The sequence below is a fragment of the Leopardus geoffroyi genome, chromosome C3 (genome assembly GCF_018350155.1).
Source record: "Leopardus geoffroyi isolate Oge1 chromosome C3, O.geoffroyi_Oge1_pat1.0, whole genome shotgun sequence".
Classification (NCBI taxonomy): domain Eukaryota; kingdom Metazoa; phylum Chordata; class Mammalia; order Carnivora; family Felidae; genus Leopardus; species Leopardus geoffroyi.
This window is the reverse complement of record NC_059338.1, coordinates 89,949,332-89,969,108: the sequence shown is the minus strand read 5'-3', so window position 1 is coordinate 89,969,108 and position 19,777 is coordinate 89,949,332. Positions and strand designations below refer to the sequence as shown.

At 38.3% G+C, this 19,777-nt stretch overlaps 1 protein-coding gene across 5 annotated transcripts in view; it reads left to right on the top strand.

The window, feature by feature from the left end:
* COL14A1 (collagen type XIV alpha 1 chain) overlaps window positions 1-19,777 on the top strand; it is a 213,351-nt gene that overhangs the window by 102,104 nt on the left and 91,470 nt on the right. For all 5 annotated transcript variants that reach the window (XM_045453805.1, XM_045453809.1, XM_045453810.1 and 2 more), the window contains exons 23-28: window positions 587-703; window positions 9,230-9,376; window positions 13,247-13,303; window positions 14,679-14,818; window positions 18,415-18,538; window positions 18,753-18,896. In XM_045453805.1, the coding sequence (XP_045309761.1) occupies window positions 587-703; window positions 9,230-9,376; window positions 13,247-13,303; window positions 14,679-14,818; window positions 18,415-18,538; window positions 18,753-18,896 (729 nt within the window). The remainder of the gene's footprint in view (window positions 1-586; window positions 704-9,229; window positions 9,377-13,246; window positions 13,304-14,678; window positions 14,819-18,414; window positions 18,539-18,752; window positions 18,897-19,777) is intronic.

Here is a 19,777-nt window from a genome sequence, read left to right as displayed (position 1 = left end):
GAATCTTTGTGTTTGATTTTTATAATTTTTTATCTGTGTTAAATCTTGCATTTTTTTACATTTTCAAAAATATGTTCATTTCCCTTCAATCATGTTTTGAAGGCCGGTCCTTATGAAACTCCTGTTTGAGTAAGACTTCCCTTTGTCTAGTTTGCTTTCCTTTTTATTTAAGCCAAGGCTATCCTTCAATGGTTGATAAGTGCATATTGTATTTGATTTTTTGTTATAAAAGTATTATATATTAATTGTGGAATATTTAGAAAGCATAAATAAATAAAGAGAGATTAAAAATCAGATAAAAAAACAGAATTTCACCATCTATTACATCTGGTCTTGTTTCTGTGACTATTTCCCTTTTTGTTTACAAGTGTAAAACAGACCATATTTATACATGTTTTGCAACTTCTCTCTCAAGTAATAAAATCGTTGTCTTTTGTGCACTAATTTATTGTGAGTTTGTGGATTTCCCACCACTGGCTATGGGAACTTTGAATTAGAATGTTATTGGGTTAAAGTTCATTTCAGACTTGGGGACATTTGTGGCGTTGTCTGTAGTGTGACATAGGTGTGTTTCTTTTCATTATAGTGTTTTTGGGTGTGACCAATCTTCAAGCAGAGCAGGTTCAAATGACCAGCTTGTGTGCCCAGTGGCAGGTGCATCGCCATGCCACTGCCTACAGAGTGGTCATCGAATCGCTCCAGGGTAAGTGCCACCTATCACGGATGATTTTGTCAAGCGCTCACGTACTTAGTTCTGTGCAAATCTCTGTGGACAACATTCAAGTAACAGACTAGAGCTCTCTTCTTGAGGAGCCAATGTTATATGATGGATCATGCGGGGTATGGAGTCAGAATGGCTAGGTAAGCCGATTATTTAACCTCTCCAAATGATTGTTTTCTCATCTGTTAATGGGTATAACCACAGTGCTGATCTTGTGGCATTCTGGAGGATTACGTGGCGATAACTCCGCGTGCAACATTTGCAACAGTGCTTTGCCCACCTTAACCTCCAGAGAGTGGAAGCTGCTATTGGCAATAGGAGACAAATAGCCATGACTAACGTACGTTAAAATGAAATGGTGTTATTATTTTAGTGTTACTCCATGGGGATCTCATTTTGATTTTAATGGTTTTCTTACTGACTGACTCTCTTTATTTTGGAGGATAAATGGTGAACAATAAACTCTCATTTAAGAGATGGTTTAAGATCTATGCCATCATAGGCAGGTTTTTCAGCATTACTGTTCTCAAGAACATCTAAATTTGGAACTTTGTTTCAAAGTTGAAAAACTAGAAATGTCTGCCTATTTTCATTAAAAGTTTGAAGAACAACAACAAAAGGCTGATTCCCAAAAAGTAAGTTTGTAGGGACTATTATCAGCTTGCATAATATTCAGAAGATGAGATCAAATAATGAAAATTACTTTAATCTGATTTATCAGATTAAATACTGTATTATCGGTGCAAAAGATATATCTTGTTATTTGGGGGAGACTCTAGAAGACGCTGGAGAATTCCAAGCGATTCTTTTAATCTTTCAAAATTGGTAATAAAATTGTTAAAAAATTTTCTTTCTGGACAAATAATCATGGTTTCCCCATGATTATTTCTTATTCATTCTTGTTTAATTGAAAAAAGCAGGCTTTTTTTTTTTTTTTTTTTTTGGCTCAGTCCATTGAGCATCTGACTCTTGATTTCAGCTCAGGTCATGATCCCAGGGTTGTGGGATCAAGCCCCACATTGGGCTCCACTCTGAGCGTGGAACCTGCTTGGGATTCTCTTTCTCCTTCTGTCCCTCGCTTGTTTGCATTCTCTCTCTTAAAAAAAGCAGGAAAGGGGCGCCTGGGTGGCGCAGTCGGTTAAGCGTCCGACTTCAGCCAGGTCACGATCTCGCGGTCCGTGAGTTCAAGCCCCGCGTCGGGCTCTGGGCTGATGGCTCAGAGCCTGGAGCCTGTTTCGAATTCTGTGTCTCCCTCTCTCTCTGCCCCTCCCCCTTTCATGCTCTGTCTCTCTCTGTCCCAAAAATAAATAAAACGTTGAAAAAAAAATTTAAAAAAAAAAAAAAAAAGGCAGGAAAGTGGAAAGCACAGGTTAGTAGAGAGGTGAGAGCATTTGGAAATATGCTGAGAATATGAGAATAGAATACGAGTGACACAAAAAGAGACTTCTGCCAACCCCAGCCAAGGCATTGTCTCAATCGACATGCTAAGCCACTAATTCCTTGATTCCCTGTGTGTGATACTTCAAGGATCCCTTTAGCCTGGCATGACTAAACATATAGGAGTGGCTTTATGCTGAAATAAACACTGAGTGAGGAAATGTCAGGACAAGTCATATGGATTTTGTGGTTGTATTTAATATGATTTATGAGATGTTTAAGCAGAAGTACATGAAAGGTATGCTACTGTTTGAGAAATGACTACAAAATCTTGAGGAGTCATGTTTCACATATCTTTATAAGACAGGCTAAATCACATTTTCATAGAGAAGGGTTGACATTTAGTGGTATTTGTTAAGCTTTAAAAAATTACTAATGATAAAAATCACACTCCTAAACTGCCCCACAATACTTTTATCCTTTTGTGTCATTTAAGAAGTTGACATGAAGGTACATAGGCTCCTATGGATATTCACTGGCTTTCATAAAAATTTTAGTTATATAGACTGACATAAACATACATTGAAACTGACTTTGTCAATGGAATTAGTAAGCTCTATAAGTATATTTTTTATTTAAATGTTTTCATCGTTGCATATTTGCAAAATAGCACTGGGATTGTCATCAGAGGACATGAAAGATGTGTGTGATAGCATTGATCTGGTAGTCTAAAACCTCACAAAGCTCTTTTTTGAAGCCAAGATCTTTGTTAACAAACAAACAAACAAACAAACAAACAAATGAGTCCACATTTCCTTCTGTCTTCAAGTGAAGTTAACTTGTCCTCCCTTGGTATTATCTCCAGGCTGCCAAAAACCTCTTCAACTGAGGCTTACATTCAAGGCTCAATTAAACAAGAATGAGCAAAGTGTTGCTCAATTGGTTTTTCATCAACATTTATAGCTGGGAGATTTATGAGCCCAATTAGCTTACATCTCATTCATCCAGTTGTCTAACTGAAGAATATTAATTAATGGGCAGCAACAGTTTCTAACTGACAGTCTACCTCAAAGAGGAGTGTTGGGAGTGGGGAGGGAGTATGGAGATAGCAGTAGGGAATATGTTTAAATGGTTTAACATATAGTTTATTTAGATCAAGGGATAGTCTTCCTACTTTAGAGTAGGGAAAAATTCAGTTGCATTTCTTTTTTCTTTCTTTCTTTCTTTCTTTCTTTCTTTCTTTCTTTCTTTCTTTCTTTCTTTCTTTCTTTCTCTTTCTCTCTCTCTCTAACATTTTTTAACTTCCTTCACCCATTTCTCCTACCCACCCCCCCCCCCCAACACCTGCCTCTGGCCACCATGAGTCTGTTCTCTGTATCTAGGAGCTTGATTTGAGGTGGAGTTTGTTTATTTTACAGAGAAATAAAATCATTATCCTGATTGGTGCCTTTGAAGGACTTGTGGTCAGATGCAGATTCTTCCATGGGGAGATGAGTTTCAGGGCCCCCTCTGTTTTAACTTTGTAGTGTCTCCCATTGACTACATACGCTACCTGTGCAGAATGTTTAGTCCTTCTATCCCAGAGGAGATACTAGAGAGAAATGGGATCTGATTCCTCCATGTGATGGAGAAAAACTTTATCCCAGAGTGACGTATTTTTTAATGTTTCTGATAAATTCTTACTGTTTGACAGGTAATTTTTTCCAGTTTTTTAAAAAATATAATCCCCATCGTCTGGTCACATGCACTTGTATTCTGAGATGAAGTCAGTGGAGAGGCCCTCGGCTTTGACCATAATTGCTGGTCAACTCTCTGGGCTTCAGTTTCTCTAAAATTGAGGCTTTTTTTGAGGCTTTTATCTAAGGTAATACCTACAAATTTCCAAGATTTTTGTGAATAAAGTGGCCAGGCTGTATCATTCAGGTTTGTTTGTAAATGGTAGGGATGCAGATAAAAGGAGCTTAAACAAAAGGGTCAATTTATTGACTACTGAGAAGTTTAGAAGTGTCCGGCACCAGGCACATCTGGATCTAAGTGTTCAAACAATGCCATCAAGATGAAGTCTTGCTCCCTTCTCTTGCTCTGTACTCATCCTCGGCCAGATTCTCTGAGTTGGCCCCAGTCGGATCCAGAATGACACCTCCCAGTTTACAGCTTAACCAGCCTGAGTAAAAAAAGAGCTTTTCTTTCTCAATAATTCCAACAAAAGTCCAAGAACTGAGTCATACTGGCTTGGCTTGGGTCACATGCCCCTAAATCTGTCATTGAGTTCAAGGGCATGAAATAAACTGACTGGTCGGACCTGGTTGCCTCCCACCTCTGTATCTGGAGGGGAGAAGGGTTGTTACTCAGTTTTTTCCCAAATTATAAAGACCAAGAGTGGGGAAAAATAGATTCAAAGAAAGGGAGAATGGTTGCAAGACAGGCAAAAACAACAGATGTCCTCTACCCATTTAATATTATGACTTTTTTTTATAGCCAAGAAGGAAAAAAAAAAAAAAAAAAGAAAGAAAGATTACCAGAAGGATGAGGTCCTCTCAGGAGAGGCTGAAATAAATCTGTGTTTGAGTCACTCATCCATTTGCCAAATTAAATTGTAGGCTTTTGGTTAATGATAGGACAGACCAAGTCAGAGACTTTTGGTTGGTCTTAGGTAGCTCAGAACTCCAAGAGAGTTTCCGTTAGTTCTGTGGATGCTCTGGAATTCTGTCTCGTTCTCCAAGCTATTTTTGAGTTGACTTGGCATCCAAGGTTGGGTATATCATTTCCCTTTAAGTTCATGTATTTAGATGCCACATGATCCCAAATACTTTATTCCCTTTGTAGTCCCCATAACTTGGTGAATTTCTTGTTAGACTGCTTAAGGAAGATTTCAAAGAATGCTCAACTTGCCTTCTGTCACTGAATGTTGAAATGCCAATTTTGCAGTATCATCAACAGAATTGCAGCATAGTGGAGAGCCTGCCTTACCAGACACCAGATCCAAAACAAAAGATCGCATGAAACAAAACATAGTCTCAAGATTAAGCTTTTTGAGGCAGTGACATTATGACCATTTTATTTATTTTTCAATGTTTATTTATTTTTGAGAGAGAGAGAGCTAGTGAGCATGCAAGTCGGGGAGGGGCAGCGACAGGAGGACAGAGGATCTCAAGTGGGCCTTTCCCTGGCAGCAGCCAGCCTAGGATGGGGCTCAAACTCAGAAACCACGAGATCATAACCCAAGCCAAAGTCAGACGCTTAACCGACTGAGCTACCCAGGTGCCCCGGCAGTGACATTATGATTGTGTGTCAGGATATTTGAGGGACTTAGGGATTGGAAGCATTTATGTCATAAAATTCCAGCAGAGTATCCTGGATCCTGGATATTCTTTGCTTGTGCATCTCAGTAACTACTCATAGGACATTTTGGTGAGTCAAGCTGGTGGCATCGTTTTCAACACAATAACCCAGAGAATGTATTTAGCCATGGTTCATAAGAATGAATGCACAAAGACAGAATTTCTTCTCCTGTTCCAAAAAAATAAATTAACTCCTTGCTTTTGGCACAAAGAGTTGAGGAAATCAGTCATCATTTGATCAGTTTAAATGTTTTCTTTTAAGGCTAAGCCATTAGACCTAAATCACACATGCCAAAAGCAACATGGGTACATCCCCATTCATGTAACCCCTCTTTGTTATTATTGGGAATTAAAGTAATATCATTTCCCAAAATTTTACAGTGCCTGTTCCAGTTTTCCCATGGCTTTGAGATTTTTATGTTGTTGCTTAACAGTAAAATCAATTTATATTCTATTGTTGAGGGTTGATAAAGTGCATGAACATCCATGAGAAATAGAGATGACAGAAAAGCACTTTTCTAGAATTGATTCCTGTAGAGTTCCTGGAAGCTTTTATGAAAATGGATAAATATCCATGCCATAAGGGTTAGAAAATTTTTGTTTTATAGGTGACTCACAAAAGCTTGCAAGAGGCTCCAAAGTTGTGGGTAAGGGTTAGAAAGAAACAGCTCATGTGGGGTCCTGAACCTGGGAACCACAGACTGAACTGGGACACCAACAAAACAGAGTGCAGGGTTTATGAACATTTCCTTACTATCAAATTCCTGTCACAGCAAGATGTAATCTGACAAACACCTGGGAAAAATTTTAAGTCATTTTTAAACTTTTATTTTGAGAGAGAAAAAAAGAGAGAGAGAGAGAGAGAGAGAGAGAGAGGGAACCAGCGGGGGAGAAGCAGAGACCAGGGGGCTTACAGAGGATCTGAAGCGGTCTCTGTGCTGACAACAGAGAGCCTGATGCAGGGCTCAAACTCATGAACTGATCATGACCTGAGCCAAAGTCAGATGCTTATCCAACTGAGCCAACCAGGTGCCCCAACAATTTTTTATTTCATCATTTTGTCACATAGATAAGAAAATTTTTGAAGTAGACCTTAAGTCACTCTGAACAAATATATTACTAAAGATTATATGAAGTTCACTTTTGAAACTCCTTTATATTATCAATCATAAAAATAAAAAAAATAAATTTCATGTTCCATTTAATAAGTGGCTTTAATTTACTTACAGTTTTAAAAATCTTATTTGTATTTTTCAAAGAAGGATTTTGTCCATGGACAAGTTTTAAATGATATATATCATGTCTGTTCTAATAAATGTATGTTATAACACATGTATGTTTTGTTCCATTATATATTAAATTACAGATTGAAATTTAATAGGTATTATTCTTTCAAAATAGAAAAATTAACATTTTTATATTTTGTACTGTTCTGTTTTTGTTTTCTATATTTTATTTATATTTAATAAACTTCAATTAACAGTTTGAAGGAGTTCTTTTTTAACCAGCAAATAATATGTGTAATGTGTTTAATCAATGCAGTTTTTTAACACTGGATTTTTAAATTCCTAGAAATAAAGTTATATAAGGCATTAAGTAGATGGATACAACTTATGGGTAAAACTAAGATCAATCTAGATCTTTTTTTTTTTTTTTTTTTAATTTTTTTTTTCCAACGTTTATTTATTTTTGGGACAGAGAGAGACAGAGCATGAACAGGGGAGGGGCAGAGAGAGAGGGAGACACAGAATTGGAAACAGGCTCCAGGCTCTGAGCCATCAGCCCAGAGCCTGACGCGGGGCTCGAACTCACGGACCGCGAGATCGTGACCTGGCTGAAGTCGGACGCTTAACCGACTGCGCCACCCAGGCGCCCCAATCTAGATCTTTTTAAATAATTGTTCTTTTCATGGTAGCATCAATTCTTCCTTTTAACCAATTAACTATGTAGTATAAAATAATAAATGCTCTATGCCAATGAAGAAAACCCATTTGAGACTCTTCAGTAATTAAAGCCACCAAGGTAGGCAGCTTTGTCCAATGGAGTGATAAAGCCCCGACTCATAAGGGGTCCTCATCTGATCTCTGCAAGCTATCATGTTTGCTCATTTCATATGCACTCAGCCTCTCTGAAACTTTTATTTAGAAAAACCATTTAACTTACATTATTTTATGATATATTAATGGAAATTAAAGCAGTGTCCTCTGAGACTGTGATTTAGAGTTCTGAATTTAATTTCAGTTCTGCTACTTAGCCATATGTACTTGATTAAGTTACTAACTTTTCTGGCCTTCGGTTTCTTGTCTCTAGATTGGAGCAATTATAACTATTATAAGGATCAAATGGGCCGATACATGTAAAATCTTTAGGATAGTGTCTGGCACATGGTCAGTGCTCATTAAATGCTGGCTAATATTATCTTTCTGGTTATTGTATCACTAAATACAAAGCACAGAACCTGGCACATAGTAAGCCCTCAGAAAATGATGAGTATAATAAATCCAGCTACCCTAGACTCCAGACCCAAGGGCCAGCACTAATTTCTCCAGAAAGGCGAAACAATCTTGCTGTGAGTATGGGAATAAAGAAAGTAGCCAACAGTTAATCAGGTCTGCTAGGTTCTTTGTGCTTCTGCCATGGTGGAGACAAGAAAGAGAAGGTTCTTTGTGGAGATGGCTGTATACTGCTGTCTTCTTCGTAGAACAAAAAGAACTTTGGAACTAGGGCCTTGAGCCACTGAAGCACCATGTTTTACTTACTCAGTTGTGATTTTGAAAGAATAGAAAATGATTTTCAGAGTAGAGGCAGCTTTCTCCAAGCTTCCTAGGAGTCTTTATTGCAGTTGAAAGAAATCATGAGTGTTGGTTAAAAATTAAGGCTGAAAGGTAGGAAATCGGACATTCTGGGGACTTACTGGCTGTCTCAGTGACGCTCTGAGCTCTTGCCTGCATTTGTAGCAGTTCTGAAAATAATCTGGACGTGTGGATGAAGTTCCGGAAACCCTGGAGGAACACCTCTTCATCCACAGGCATAAGGATTGCCTAGCATCCTATAATTTCTAACTCCATACCTATATTTTTAGGCCACTGCCAAGAAGGGCATCTTTTTGCATGGTAGTAAGTTGTATGGGGCCAAAAGGATGTATCTTTTTGTTGATTTGTAACTGGTTGACTGTATTCTGGAGAATCATGTTTGTAAAAGAATATTCTAATTTCTAAAAAATATACTCACCTCCACACCAAGAGATCCAGGAGATCAATTACGATGTGCACACACAATTATATGCATTAATAATTTTCCATTAAAGGGTTGATCTCTGGAGTCTTTTATTCTCATTTTTTTTTAACATAGAAAATGTGATTTTCAATTACAAAAAAATCAGTGGATGTATTAACTCTTTAGGAAAAGATACAGCACCTAAACAAGTGTAATTCGTTCTGAAGTTATCTGATTAGGCCATGCATAGTAAGTGTTTCAGAAGCAAGTTATCTACTGGTAACTGTTTTTAAATTTTTTTTTTTTTTTCAACGTTTATTTATTTTTGGGACAGAGAGAGACAGAACATGAATGGGGGAGGGGCAGAGAGAGAGGGAGACACAGAATCGGAAACAGGCTCCAGGCTCTGAGCCATCAGCCCAGAGCCCGATGCGGGGCTCGAACTCACGGACCGCGAGATCGTGACCTGGCTGAAGTCGGACGCTTAACCGACTGCGCCACCCAGGCGCCCTGTCTACTGGTAACTGTTTTTAAAAATTTCATGCATGTACATTTTGTTCTACTTTTATTTTAGATACAAAAAAGCAAGAATCCACTGTGGGCGGAGGGACAACCAGGCATTGCTTCTACGGACTTCAGCCTGATTCAGAATATAAAATCAGTGTTTACACAAAACTTCAGGAGATTGAGGGACCCAGTGTCAGCATAATGGAAAAAACACGTAAGTTAAGTGTGTCCTCTCCTGATCCCTGTCTCTGTGAATAAACAGTATTTTAGGCATCCTGTTTTGATTCAAAAACCTTATTCCATTTAGAAAAATGTCAGCTATTGCTGCCCAGGAATATCTGTAATACAAGTTTTTGGTCCTCTTCTCCAGTCCCATAATTCACCGCATGTGGCCCACTGATGTCATCTGTATGGGTTTTTTCCATCCTCCATATGCTTCACAAGGGACTATAAGGCCATATGATAGCAAAGTGCCTGAAACAATGACCTATATTGTGATCTATATCCATAAGAAACTTTTGTGGTATGTGGAGTGTGAAATGAAGTTTAAGGACCGGGTCCTGACATTCAAACAATGGCATATTACCACAGCTATGAGGTGGGAATGGAGCCAAGATGTTCCAAATGGCTGACCCTCGAGTTATTGCCTACTTAAGAGGCTCTTGCACTTTTTCCAAGTTGGCTGCAGATCTGATGTACTGAAGGGAAAGGCAAAGTATAAAATTAAAACAAAGCACTTTTTACATGTTCTAAAGACCAAGGAGAGTGTCAACTTCTTGGAATGGCTTTTAATAAAGGATTCCTGACGTAAAGGCCACAAACATGAGAATGGTTTTAATTGTAGTGAATTCTGGGAAAACGTTTGTGGGCTAACTCAGTATCTTGAACTTAGGCTCGAAGTCTCTGACGATTTAGATCTGAATAGGTGGAAGGCGATGGGTTTTCTTGGTAGCCCCTCTATCATGTATCTGACATTTGGAAAGTTCTATTGTCTATGTGGTCTGGCATAAGCAGGAAGAAATCATCAACAATGCGTGACCTTCAAATGAAAGCGTAATAAATGGAATCATCCATTTTTTTTCAAATATAAAGACTTCATTTCATAACTCTAAAATAGAGTTTGCATGTGCACTATATATGCATTTTATATTGCGTATGTAGTTTTGAGGTGTAACCTATATATCATAAAAGTCACCCATTTTAAGTGTACAATTCAGTGATTTTTAGTACATTCCAAGAATTGTATAGTCAATACTACAATCCAGTTTTAGAACATTTCTATCCACCCAAAGAGATCTTTCATACCCATTCACAGACAATCCTCTGTGTTTAACCTCAGGCAACTTGCTTTCTTTTCTTACACATTTGCGTTTTCTGGACATTTTATTTAAATGGAAATAAGGAATATGTAGTCTTTTGCATCTGACATCTTTCACTTAGCATGTGTTTTTGAGGTTTATTCATGTTGTAGGATGTATCAGTAGTATGTTTCTCTTCATTGCTGATTAGAGTTCTGTTTTTTGGATAGAGAGGATCATATAATTTTAAAGTTATTGGGGTCCTGGTAGTGCACAAGATTTCGAGTCAAACAGGCTTGGTTGGGACTCTTTCTCACATTTACAGCCTTGGGCATTTGTACATCACTGAGCTTCTCTTTGCTCGGCAGTAAAATTTAATACCTACTATCTCATGTCATATGGTGGTGAAGATCCAAGAGAACCTGTTGAGGAAATTTTCTACCTGTATCTTATTGAACAAGTATTTGTTATCACCATGACTTTCTTCTTAGAAGTCACAAACTGATACTCATGGGTTAGATATCACCATCAGATATGTTTTCTCTGAGCCATACTTCCCTGCCCCCCCCCCCCCCAAGCTTTAAAGTATTTGTTGAAGGTTCAAAAGATTTGACAACACAGGACAGGCATATATCCTCATGGTGCTAATATGCTGAGACCAACTGCTGTCTCTTTTTACACAGTAAATGTGCTCTCAAGTTTGCCACTCAATGTTTAGGCTAGTTCTTTGCTCATATTCATTACTTGCATGACCTCTAAAAATTTTTGAGTTTGCGATCCCTGGTCTATTTCAACTCCCCCTAACCCTAACTCCACAACTGTTAACTACCAACCCAGGGTTAATTTGGATAGCTCTGTGTGATGTAAATGTTTTCCTTATATTGGGGATGTCTATCTTCTTGTAGCTTCTACCCACTGGTTCTAGTTCAACCTTTGGAAGCAATGCAGATCAAGACTGCTCTGTCTTCTATGTGACAACCGCTCACGTATTGAAGTCAAGGGCCATCTGTATGCCACATAGAGAATATAAATATGTGTTAATAGTTTGTTGTGGTTCTTCCCACCCAAAGGATTCTTTGGCCAGATGTTCTGCCCAAACATATTGATCTGTCTGCCATTGCTTCTCATTGATTTTGTTCTTAGGATTTAGAACTTAGGATATGCCTCAATTTTCCACATTAAAGAAGATGGACAATTATAAAGATGACCCATTACTTCCACAGATTTTAAGATAAATAAATCTGGCTATGGAAGCATTTTACGGTGTTTTCAAGAGAGCTTTACAATCCTAGTTTTGGTATTAAGATATCTCAATTTGTATTTTATTTTTGAAATGTTTTAGCTTCAAAAATTGTCTCTAAAAGATAAAAATGATGTGTGTGTATATATATATACATATATATATGTATATACATATGTACATATATATACACATATATATATGCATATATATATATATATATATATATATATATATATATATATATCTCCATAATAATGCAACAAAGGTATAAAGCACTTTGTTGGCCTCCCTCTTTCCCCATTTTTCTTCCCAGCTTGGTCTCCTTCAAGAAATTCTACCTGATAGATTCTATCCAATCTACATCTATATAGACATATATAGATATATTGATATATATCAGATATATATATAATCAGATTTTTTTATGTTTCACAAATGGGATCATACCATGGTATTATATGTCTTGCTTCATTTCACATACTAATTAATCTCAGTTTCCATGTCAGTAATATGCAGTTATCTCATTTTTTAATGTTGATTTTACTTAAATAATTTCATTTGATTGTCTCTTAGAATTGGAAAAGACCTTAAAATTAAAATTCATCTCTTCCAAACTTCCTGCCAGTGAAGGAATTCTGTTTACAACCATCCTGAAAAATAATCAGTCTGCCTGAACTCAAATCTTTCCCGCTGTTTGGTGCTTACTATCTCCAGAGTGAACGGCTATGCTTAGTTGAGAGATTTCCCTCAAATTAAACTAAGATAATAAAAAGACATTTCTCAGTTTTCCTTAAACTTTTAGTGTCAGATGAGATTAAGAAAAGAATATAGTAACATTTGGGATGTTTACCTAATGATGCCATAATTTTCTTGCCCTTTGCCACATGAACGGCTATGATAGGCACCGCTCTCACTGAACTTTCCTCTGTTCCTTTCGCTAACCACACTTTGCATATTACATGAACTTCTCATCCCTCCTCATCCAGGTTAAACTGATGTGGACACACGGTAGTCTCCCAATGTCCTGCCATTTGGTCCTCAGAACTGAAAGTTTTCCAGATTCAGTCTGAGCAGAACAGAGAGCAAATTAGATTCCACTGGGGACCATATCTGGGGGATGCAGGGTGAGAAAGGAGAGAGGGCTATTGAGCGAGGATTGATGGTCAGTCCTTAGTTAGGCAGAATGGAAATGACGTTTATTACATGTGTGAAAGCAGCCAGAGACTAATCTGAAATAGGTTGGCAAGATTCTTGCCTTAAATCAGCATTAGAACCACTTTGTAGTTGACAGTTTGATTGCATTGACTCCTGCTGGGTAAACTGAATTGTGGCAAAATGGTATTTCAAGCTTTCAGTCTGAGTTTTAGGGGATGGAGGGAGCCAGTTTTCACAGGCTGAGGCTGATTTATAGTAGTCGCTAAATTCTCCAAGAAGACAATAGTCAAAATCATTGACTTTCCTGAAGAACTATGACTCCATGACCTCTCTCTCTTCGCCACAGATGTGATGGCTAATTGATGTTCTCTTGCCCTCTCCTTTACAGAATCACTTCCTACTCAACCACCTACTTTTCCTCCGACCATTCCACCAGCAAAAGAAGGTAAAAGAATAATATGATAATGCTGTGATTTTAGGTTTAGGGTTTCTGTTGGGTTTGTTTATTAAACAAACATTAAAAAGTAGAAAAGAGTACAAAGAAGAAAATTAAAAACACAATTTCATATCCCAGAGGTAATTCCTTCGTGCATTTTGGTGTATTTGTGCCCTCTGATTACGTAAAATTTTCATTTTGAGTATATTTTCAAATAGATTTTGCTCTCATTTCAAAGTTGGAATCTAATCTTGATTTAATTTTTCCTTGGAAACAGAGGACGGGGTTTTCTTTAATAAGCTTATAATTAGCATATCTTGTGATCCTTTTTAGCTTTAAATTCAAACCATAAATTTATAAAATTTTATTAATCTCAGAATTTAAGAGAACAACCACACTAGATCCTGGAGTATTACCTCACCTGGAGATGGTTTATTCTATATTATAAATAGCTTTAAGGGAATAAAGTTGCACTTAATAAAATAAAAACCCAGTGTGTTTTTTTTCCCTAAAGAAAGGAGAAAGGCACATTATCTCATAGAATATTTGTGTGCAGCTGGCCTAAGATTAAAAGATTCAGATTATTGAAGATTAAATTGTTTGTTTCATCATAAAACAGAGTTAGCCACAATGATCCATACTAATAAGGGGAAGAGAGGCATAGATAATCTGAAACAACACAGGATACCAACAAAGGACTACTAAAAAATGCTTTCAGTAGAGTAGGTTTTTCTTGGTGTGTTTTTTGCTTGTTATGTTGAAATCAATAATACCCACTGATAATAGTTTCCCTGGGCTAGCGTTAGGGTACATTTCTTGACATGTACCTATGGGTGGCAGGAAAGTATAGAGAGAATTGTAGAGCAAGGCTGAAATCTTGCTTATGGCCTCAGCCCAAATGCATACCACGTTGTAGATTAATCTGCTTCCATTGTGTCCCACGGTTTTCTTCTGAATTTGAATCTCTCTGAAGTTACTGACTCAATAAGCAGAGGACAGGGTGCTCAGAGTAATAGTTTGGGCTTTCTTTTAATAAGTGAGCACTAGAGAGCATTTGTTGATACTTCTGTCTCTAAATTGCTTTAGTCCCTCATTTTTCTATTCTTTCATTTTCTGTTTTTGGGGACTGAGATTGGTGGATTTTTTTTTTCCTCTTCTGATTCCACCTGTTTGATAAAAGCTTCTCAGTCATGAATAGGAAGTTGACCATAGGAAAGAAATGATTGTCAGGAAGTGTAATGATTAAAAGCTTAGAATATGATTTATACCTTTTCTATGGGAATGGGCTCTAGTTACCAGAAGGAAAAGATCATCTACTTTGTTGATTTAACAACTACTACGTTTTCTCCTTATCTCTGATTCAAAATTAATTCTTGGTCTTTAGTATGTAGAGCTGCCAAGGCAGATCTGGTGTTTATGGTGGATGGATCCTGGAGTATTGGAGATGAAAATTTCAATAAGATCATTAACTTTCTGTATAGCACTGTTGGAGCCCTGAACAAGATCGGTGCAGATGGAACTCAAGTAAGGCTAATAGAACAATCTTTTTTTTTTAATAAATTTTTTATTAAGCTTATTTATTTATTTTAAGAGAGAGAGAGAGAGAGAGAAAGAGCAAGTGAGCATGAGTGGGGGAGGGGCAGAGAGAGAAGGAGAGAGAGAGAATTCCAAGCAGGCTCCGCACTGTCAGTGAAGAGCCCAACGTGGGGCTTGAACTCACAAACTGTGAGATCATGACCTGACCCAAAATCAAGAGCCAGATACTCAACCAACCGAGCCACCGAGGCACCCCCCATAGAACAATCTTTAACTCATTCTATGTATTAAAAAAAAAGTATCCCAAGCTATTGTTAGGGCTAGTTGATATGGGTAATATAATGATCGGATTTGACCTTGAATGAGAGAATAGACAAGTCTGAGTTTGGAAGCAGCTTACTGATGCGTGACAGAGCTTGGGAAGATGCTAATCCTTAAAAGCTATTGAATTCAGCAAACTAAGACAAGTTGGAATGGCCACATCAGTAGATGTTTATGTACACAACAAAGTAGCTCCTCTAAGGATATACCCAATATTTTCCCTGCCCTCGAGGACATTAAAATCTTGAAAGAGAGGGTTATGGCCACAAATTACTGTAGATCAAGTAACACATAAAGCAAATCAAATTTATTCATTCAATCAAATAAATATTTATTGAGGATTTATTCTGGTCAGGTAGAGTATACCGTCACAATGGTCATGACAACGTCCCCAGTTTCAGAGTGCTCATATTCTTAAAGGCAGGAAGAGGATGAGGATGAGAGGCAGATGTAAAACAGGAAACAAATAAATTCATAAAGTAGGGATGCAAGCGGGGTGCCTGGGTGGCTCAGTCAGTTGAGCGTCCGACTTCAGCTCAGGTCATGATCTCACAGTCCGAGAGTTCGAGCCCCACGTCGGGCTCTGTGCTGACAGCTCAGAGCCTGGAGCCTGCTTCGGATTCTGTGTCTCCCTCTCTCTCTGCCCCTCCCCCACTCACACTCTGACTCTCCTTCAAAAATAAATAAACATGAAAAAAAATTTAAAAAGTAGGGATGCAAGCTATGAAAACAGTTATATGATGATTTAAGTTCACTGAAGATTCTCTTAAACTGCATGGTCAGCAAAGACCTCTTTGAAAGGTGGCCTCCAAACTGAGATGTGGATGATGTGAGGAGGAGCCCGAAAGTAGAATTTCCAGAAAGGGAAGGTAGGAAGTACAAAGGGCCCAAGATGAAAATGAGTTTTGGGGCTTCAGATGCTAAAACTTGTGGCTAGAACATAGTGGGTAGGCATGTAGGGGGTAGGAAACAAGGTGGAAGAAAAAGAGAAAGCCAGATCATCTTAATTCTTGTGAAACATTGAAGGAATTGATGTCATCACAAATGCGGTGGAAAGCCACTGGAAAGCTTTAAGGAGAGATCCGATGTGCTTTTTTTTTTTTTTTTAATGTTTATTTACTTTCGAGAGATAGGGAAGAGCACGAGCAGGGGAGGGGCAGAGAGAGAGACACAGAATCCACAGCAGGCTCCAGGCTGAGCTGTCAGCACAGGGCCCGACGCAGGGCTCGAACTCACCAACCGTGAGATCATGACCTGAGCCAAAGCCAGATGCTCAACCGACTGAGCCACCCAGGCGCCCCCCGGTGTGGTTTTTCAAAAAAGGTCATTTTTGGCTTTTGTGGAGGGAATAGTCACACGGCTAAGAGTAAGAGTGGAAGCGGCAAGACCGTTTGGGATGCTGCTCTCATGGTCCAGTGCAGAGATGAGGGCGGCCTGGGGGTGGGTTGTTGCAAGGAGATGCATGGATAGGAACAGATTTGGAATAGATTATGAAGGAGTGGTTGAGGAACGTGGGATGTAAGGGGAACCATAAGAGAGAAATAGATAAAGTGCTGAGGCATTTCGGGGAAGAAGAAACTTGTTGGGAAAAGCAGAGACAGGGCCAGTTCTCTAGAGATGGTGGCCTCCTCGGCTGTGGACCTTGATAAGCTGGTGGCAACTGAAGTCTCACACGATCAAAGAAAGCACTTTGAAGATGCTGTATTTACTCCCTCCATCATCATTCTGAAAAACAAACAAAACCCCAATAAATTAAAAATGGCTCCAGAGTTCTACTGGAATAAAAGCAAACTATAAGAAATGAAGCCAGGGAGGTTTTATTGCAGTGTTTAAGAACACAGATTTTGAAGTAGGATTTATCTGGCTTTGACTGTGGGTTCTGCCAGTGGCCGCTTTTGGGATTTGGGGTAAGGTAAGGGGCTTTGAGTGCCTCCATCTCCTCGTGTGTAAAACAGTGGAAGAGTAGTAATTACTTTACAGGTTTGCTTCATGAGGAAAGCCTTGTAAATAATCCACCTCCAATTATCTGACATTTGTCCAATTACAGGGGTGCTTTTTTCCCATCTGTCAAATGACATAGCAAAAGGCCTACATACTATAGAGAGAGTTTTGTGAGCCCAAGGGATATTTTAAAAGATTAACTGCTTCCACAGGGCGCCTGGTTGGCTCAGTCAGTTAAGCATCTGACTTTGGCTCAGGTAATGCTCTCACGGCTCTGGAGTTCAAACCCTATGTCAGGATCTGTGCTGACAGCTCAGAGCCTGGAGCCTGCATCAGATTCTGTATCTCCCTCTCCCTCTGCCCCTCCCGTGCTGACAGTCTGTCTCCCTCTGAAAAATAAATAAACATTAAAAAATTTAAAAATAAAATAAAATAAATTGCTTCCATGGAATATTACTCGGTGATCAAAAAAGAATGAAACCTTGCCATTTGCAACAACATGGATGGAACTAGATTAGAGTGTATTATACTAAGTGAAATAAGTCAGTCAGAGAAAGACAAATCTAAGATTTCACGCATGTGTGGAATTTAAGAAACAAAACATATGAACATAGGGGAAGGGAAGGAAAAATAAGATAAAGACAGAGAGGAAACAAACCATAAAAGACTCTTAAATACAGAGAACAAACTGAGGGTTGATGGAGGGGAGGTGGGTGGGGGGATGAGCTAATGGGTGATGGGCATTAAGAAGGGCACTTCTTGGGATGAGCACTGGGTGTTACATGTAAGTGATGAATCACTAAATTCTATTCCTGAAATCATTATTACACTATAGGTTAACTAACTTGGATTTAAATTAAAAAAAATAATAATAAAATAAAATAAAACAAAATAGACTGTTTCCTGGGGCGTCTGGGTTGCTCAGTTGTAAAGTGTCTGATTATTGATTTCAGGTCAGGTCATGATCTCACAATTCGTGGGCTTGAACCCTGTGTAGGGCTCAGCGCTGACAGCGTGGAGCCTGCTTGGGATTCTCTCTCTCCTTCTCTATGCCCTTCCCCCACTCTTTCTCTCTTTCTCTCTCTCAAAATAAATAAATAAACTTAAAAAAACTGCTTCTTGAAAAATACTTAGAGAACAAACATGCTCTTTAATGTGTTGTCAGATTTGGTATGTAACCTGTGTAAAATTTTAAGCCAAGGAAATTGTGTTTGGATTAAAAAGGAAATTAAAATTATAGGTGAATCATGCCATTGTGTGTGCTCTTTGGCCCAGGGAAAGTTCTTTATATATGTGAAAACAAATATATCTTCTCTCTCCAGGTTGCAATCGTTCAGTTCACTGATGACCCCAGAACAGAATTTAAACTAAACGCCTACCAAACCAAAGAGACCCTTCTTGATGCAATTAAACATATTTCATACAAAGGAGGAAATACCAAAACAGGTAAGAACAACAACAACAACAACAACAACTCAGCAAAGACCCAAAGTAATTAATTACTAGTAATTACTGATATGACAATTTTGGAGGCATAGTAATAAAGATTTTTTTGAAAAAGATTTTTCACTCATCTAAGAATTTCCTTCCCACCCTTCCCTTCCCAGTAAAACAAAAGTGGGAAGGAATAAAATTGAACTGTTGTCTTCCTTTGTTTCAGGAAAAGCAATCAAGCATGTCCGAGATAGTCTGTTTACTGCAGAGTCAGGTACCAGGAGAGGCATCCCAAAGGTCATCGTGGTCATAACTGATGGCAGGTCACAAGATGATGTGAACAAAATCTCTGGGGAGATGCAATCAAATGGTAAGTTTTACACAGATAAATAGTAGTGGCCACCAGTCTTGTTGCCATTGTTTTGTGAGTACAAATTTATAGGCTACATCGGAATGACTTTAATGTTTCTAAATCTTTCTTAATATTTAATCTAAACCTTTCTTAATGTTAACTGGACAATGTAGTTTTTAAAAACTTTCCAGGTTATAAATCTATTATTTTGCTGTATTTTCCCTAATACTTTATTTACATACAGGACACCCTATATAAGAAATTATAGCAATTAAGTGCATTACTGTGAAAAGGCCCATTATAAAGGGCCAGGGAGGGACCCTGATCACAGGAACTCCTCAAGCCTCCTCGTCTGTAAAATGGAAATTCTCCTTGGATTATCATGAAGATTACATTATTTTTTTAAATTTCTTTTTTAATGTTTATTTTTGAGAGAGAGAAAGAGAGAGAGAGACAGAGACAGAGACAGAGCGTGAGCCGGGGAGGGGCAGAGAGAGAGGGAGACACAGAACCCAAAGCAGGCTCCAGGCTCTGAGCTGTCAGCACAGAGCCCAATGTGGGGCTCAAACTAACAAACCATGAGATCATGACTTGAGCTGAAGTAGGACGCTTAACCGACTGAGCCACCCAGGCGCCCTGAAGATTACATTATTTAAGACATGCCTGGCAAATAGTAGGTTAATATTTATTTGCATTGAAGCATGACCCATTTCAGGCTGCTAAACCTATTAATATCTGGGCTTTTACATGGAAAAAAGAAAACTAAGATAAAGTTTCTCTGTTTCAACTCCATTTCATCCCATAAATCTTAAAATAATTATTATATATATGTAGAATAAAGATGTTCCTCCAATGGTAACGATATCGTCTTAAGCACTAATTGGGGCATTGACCACCCT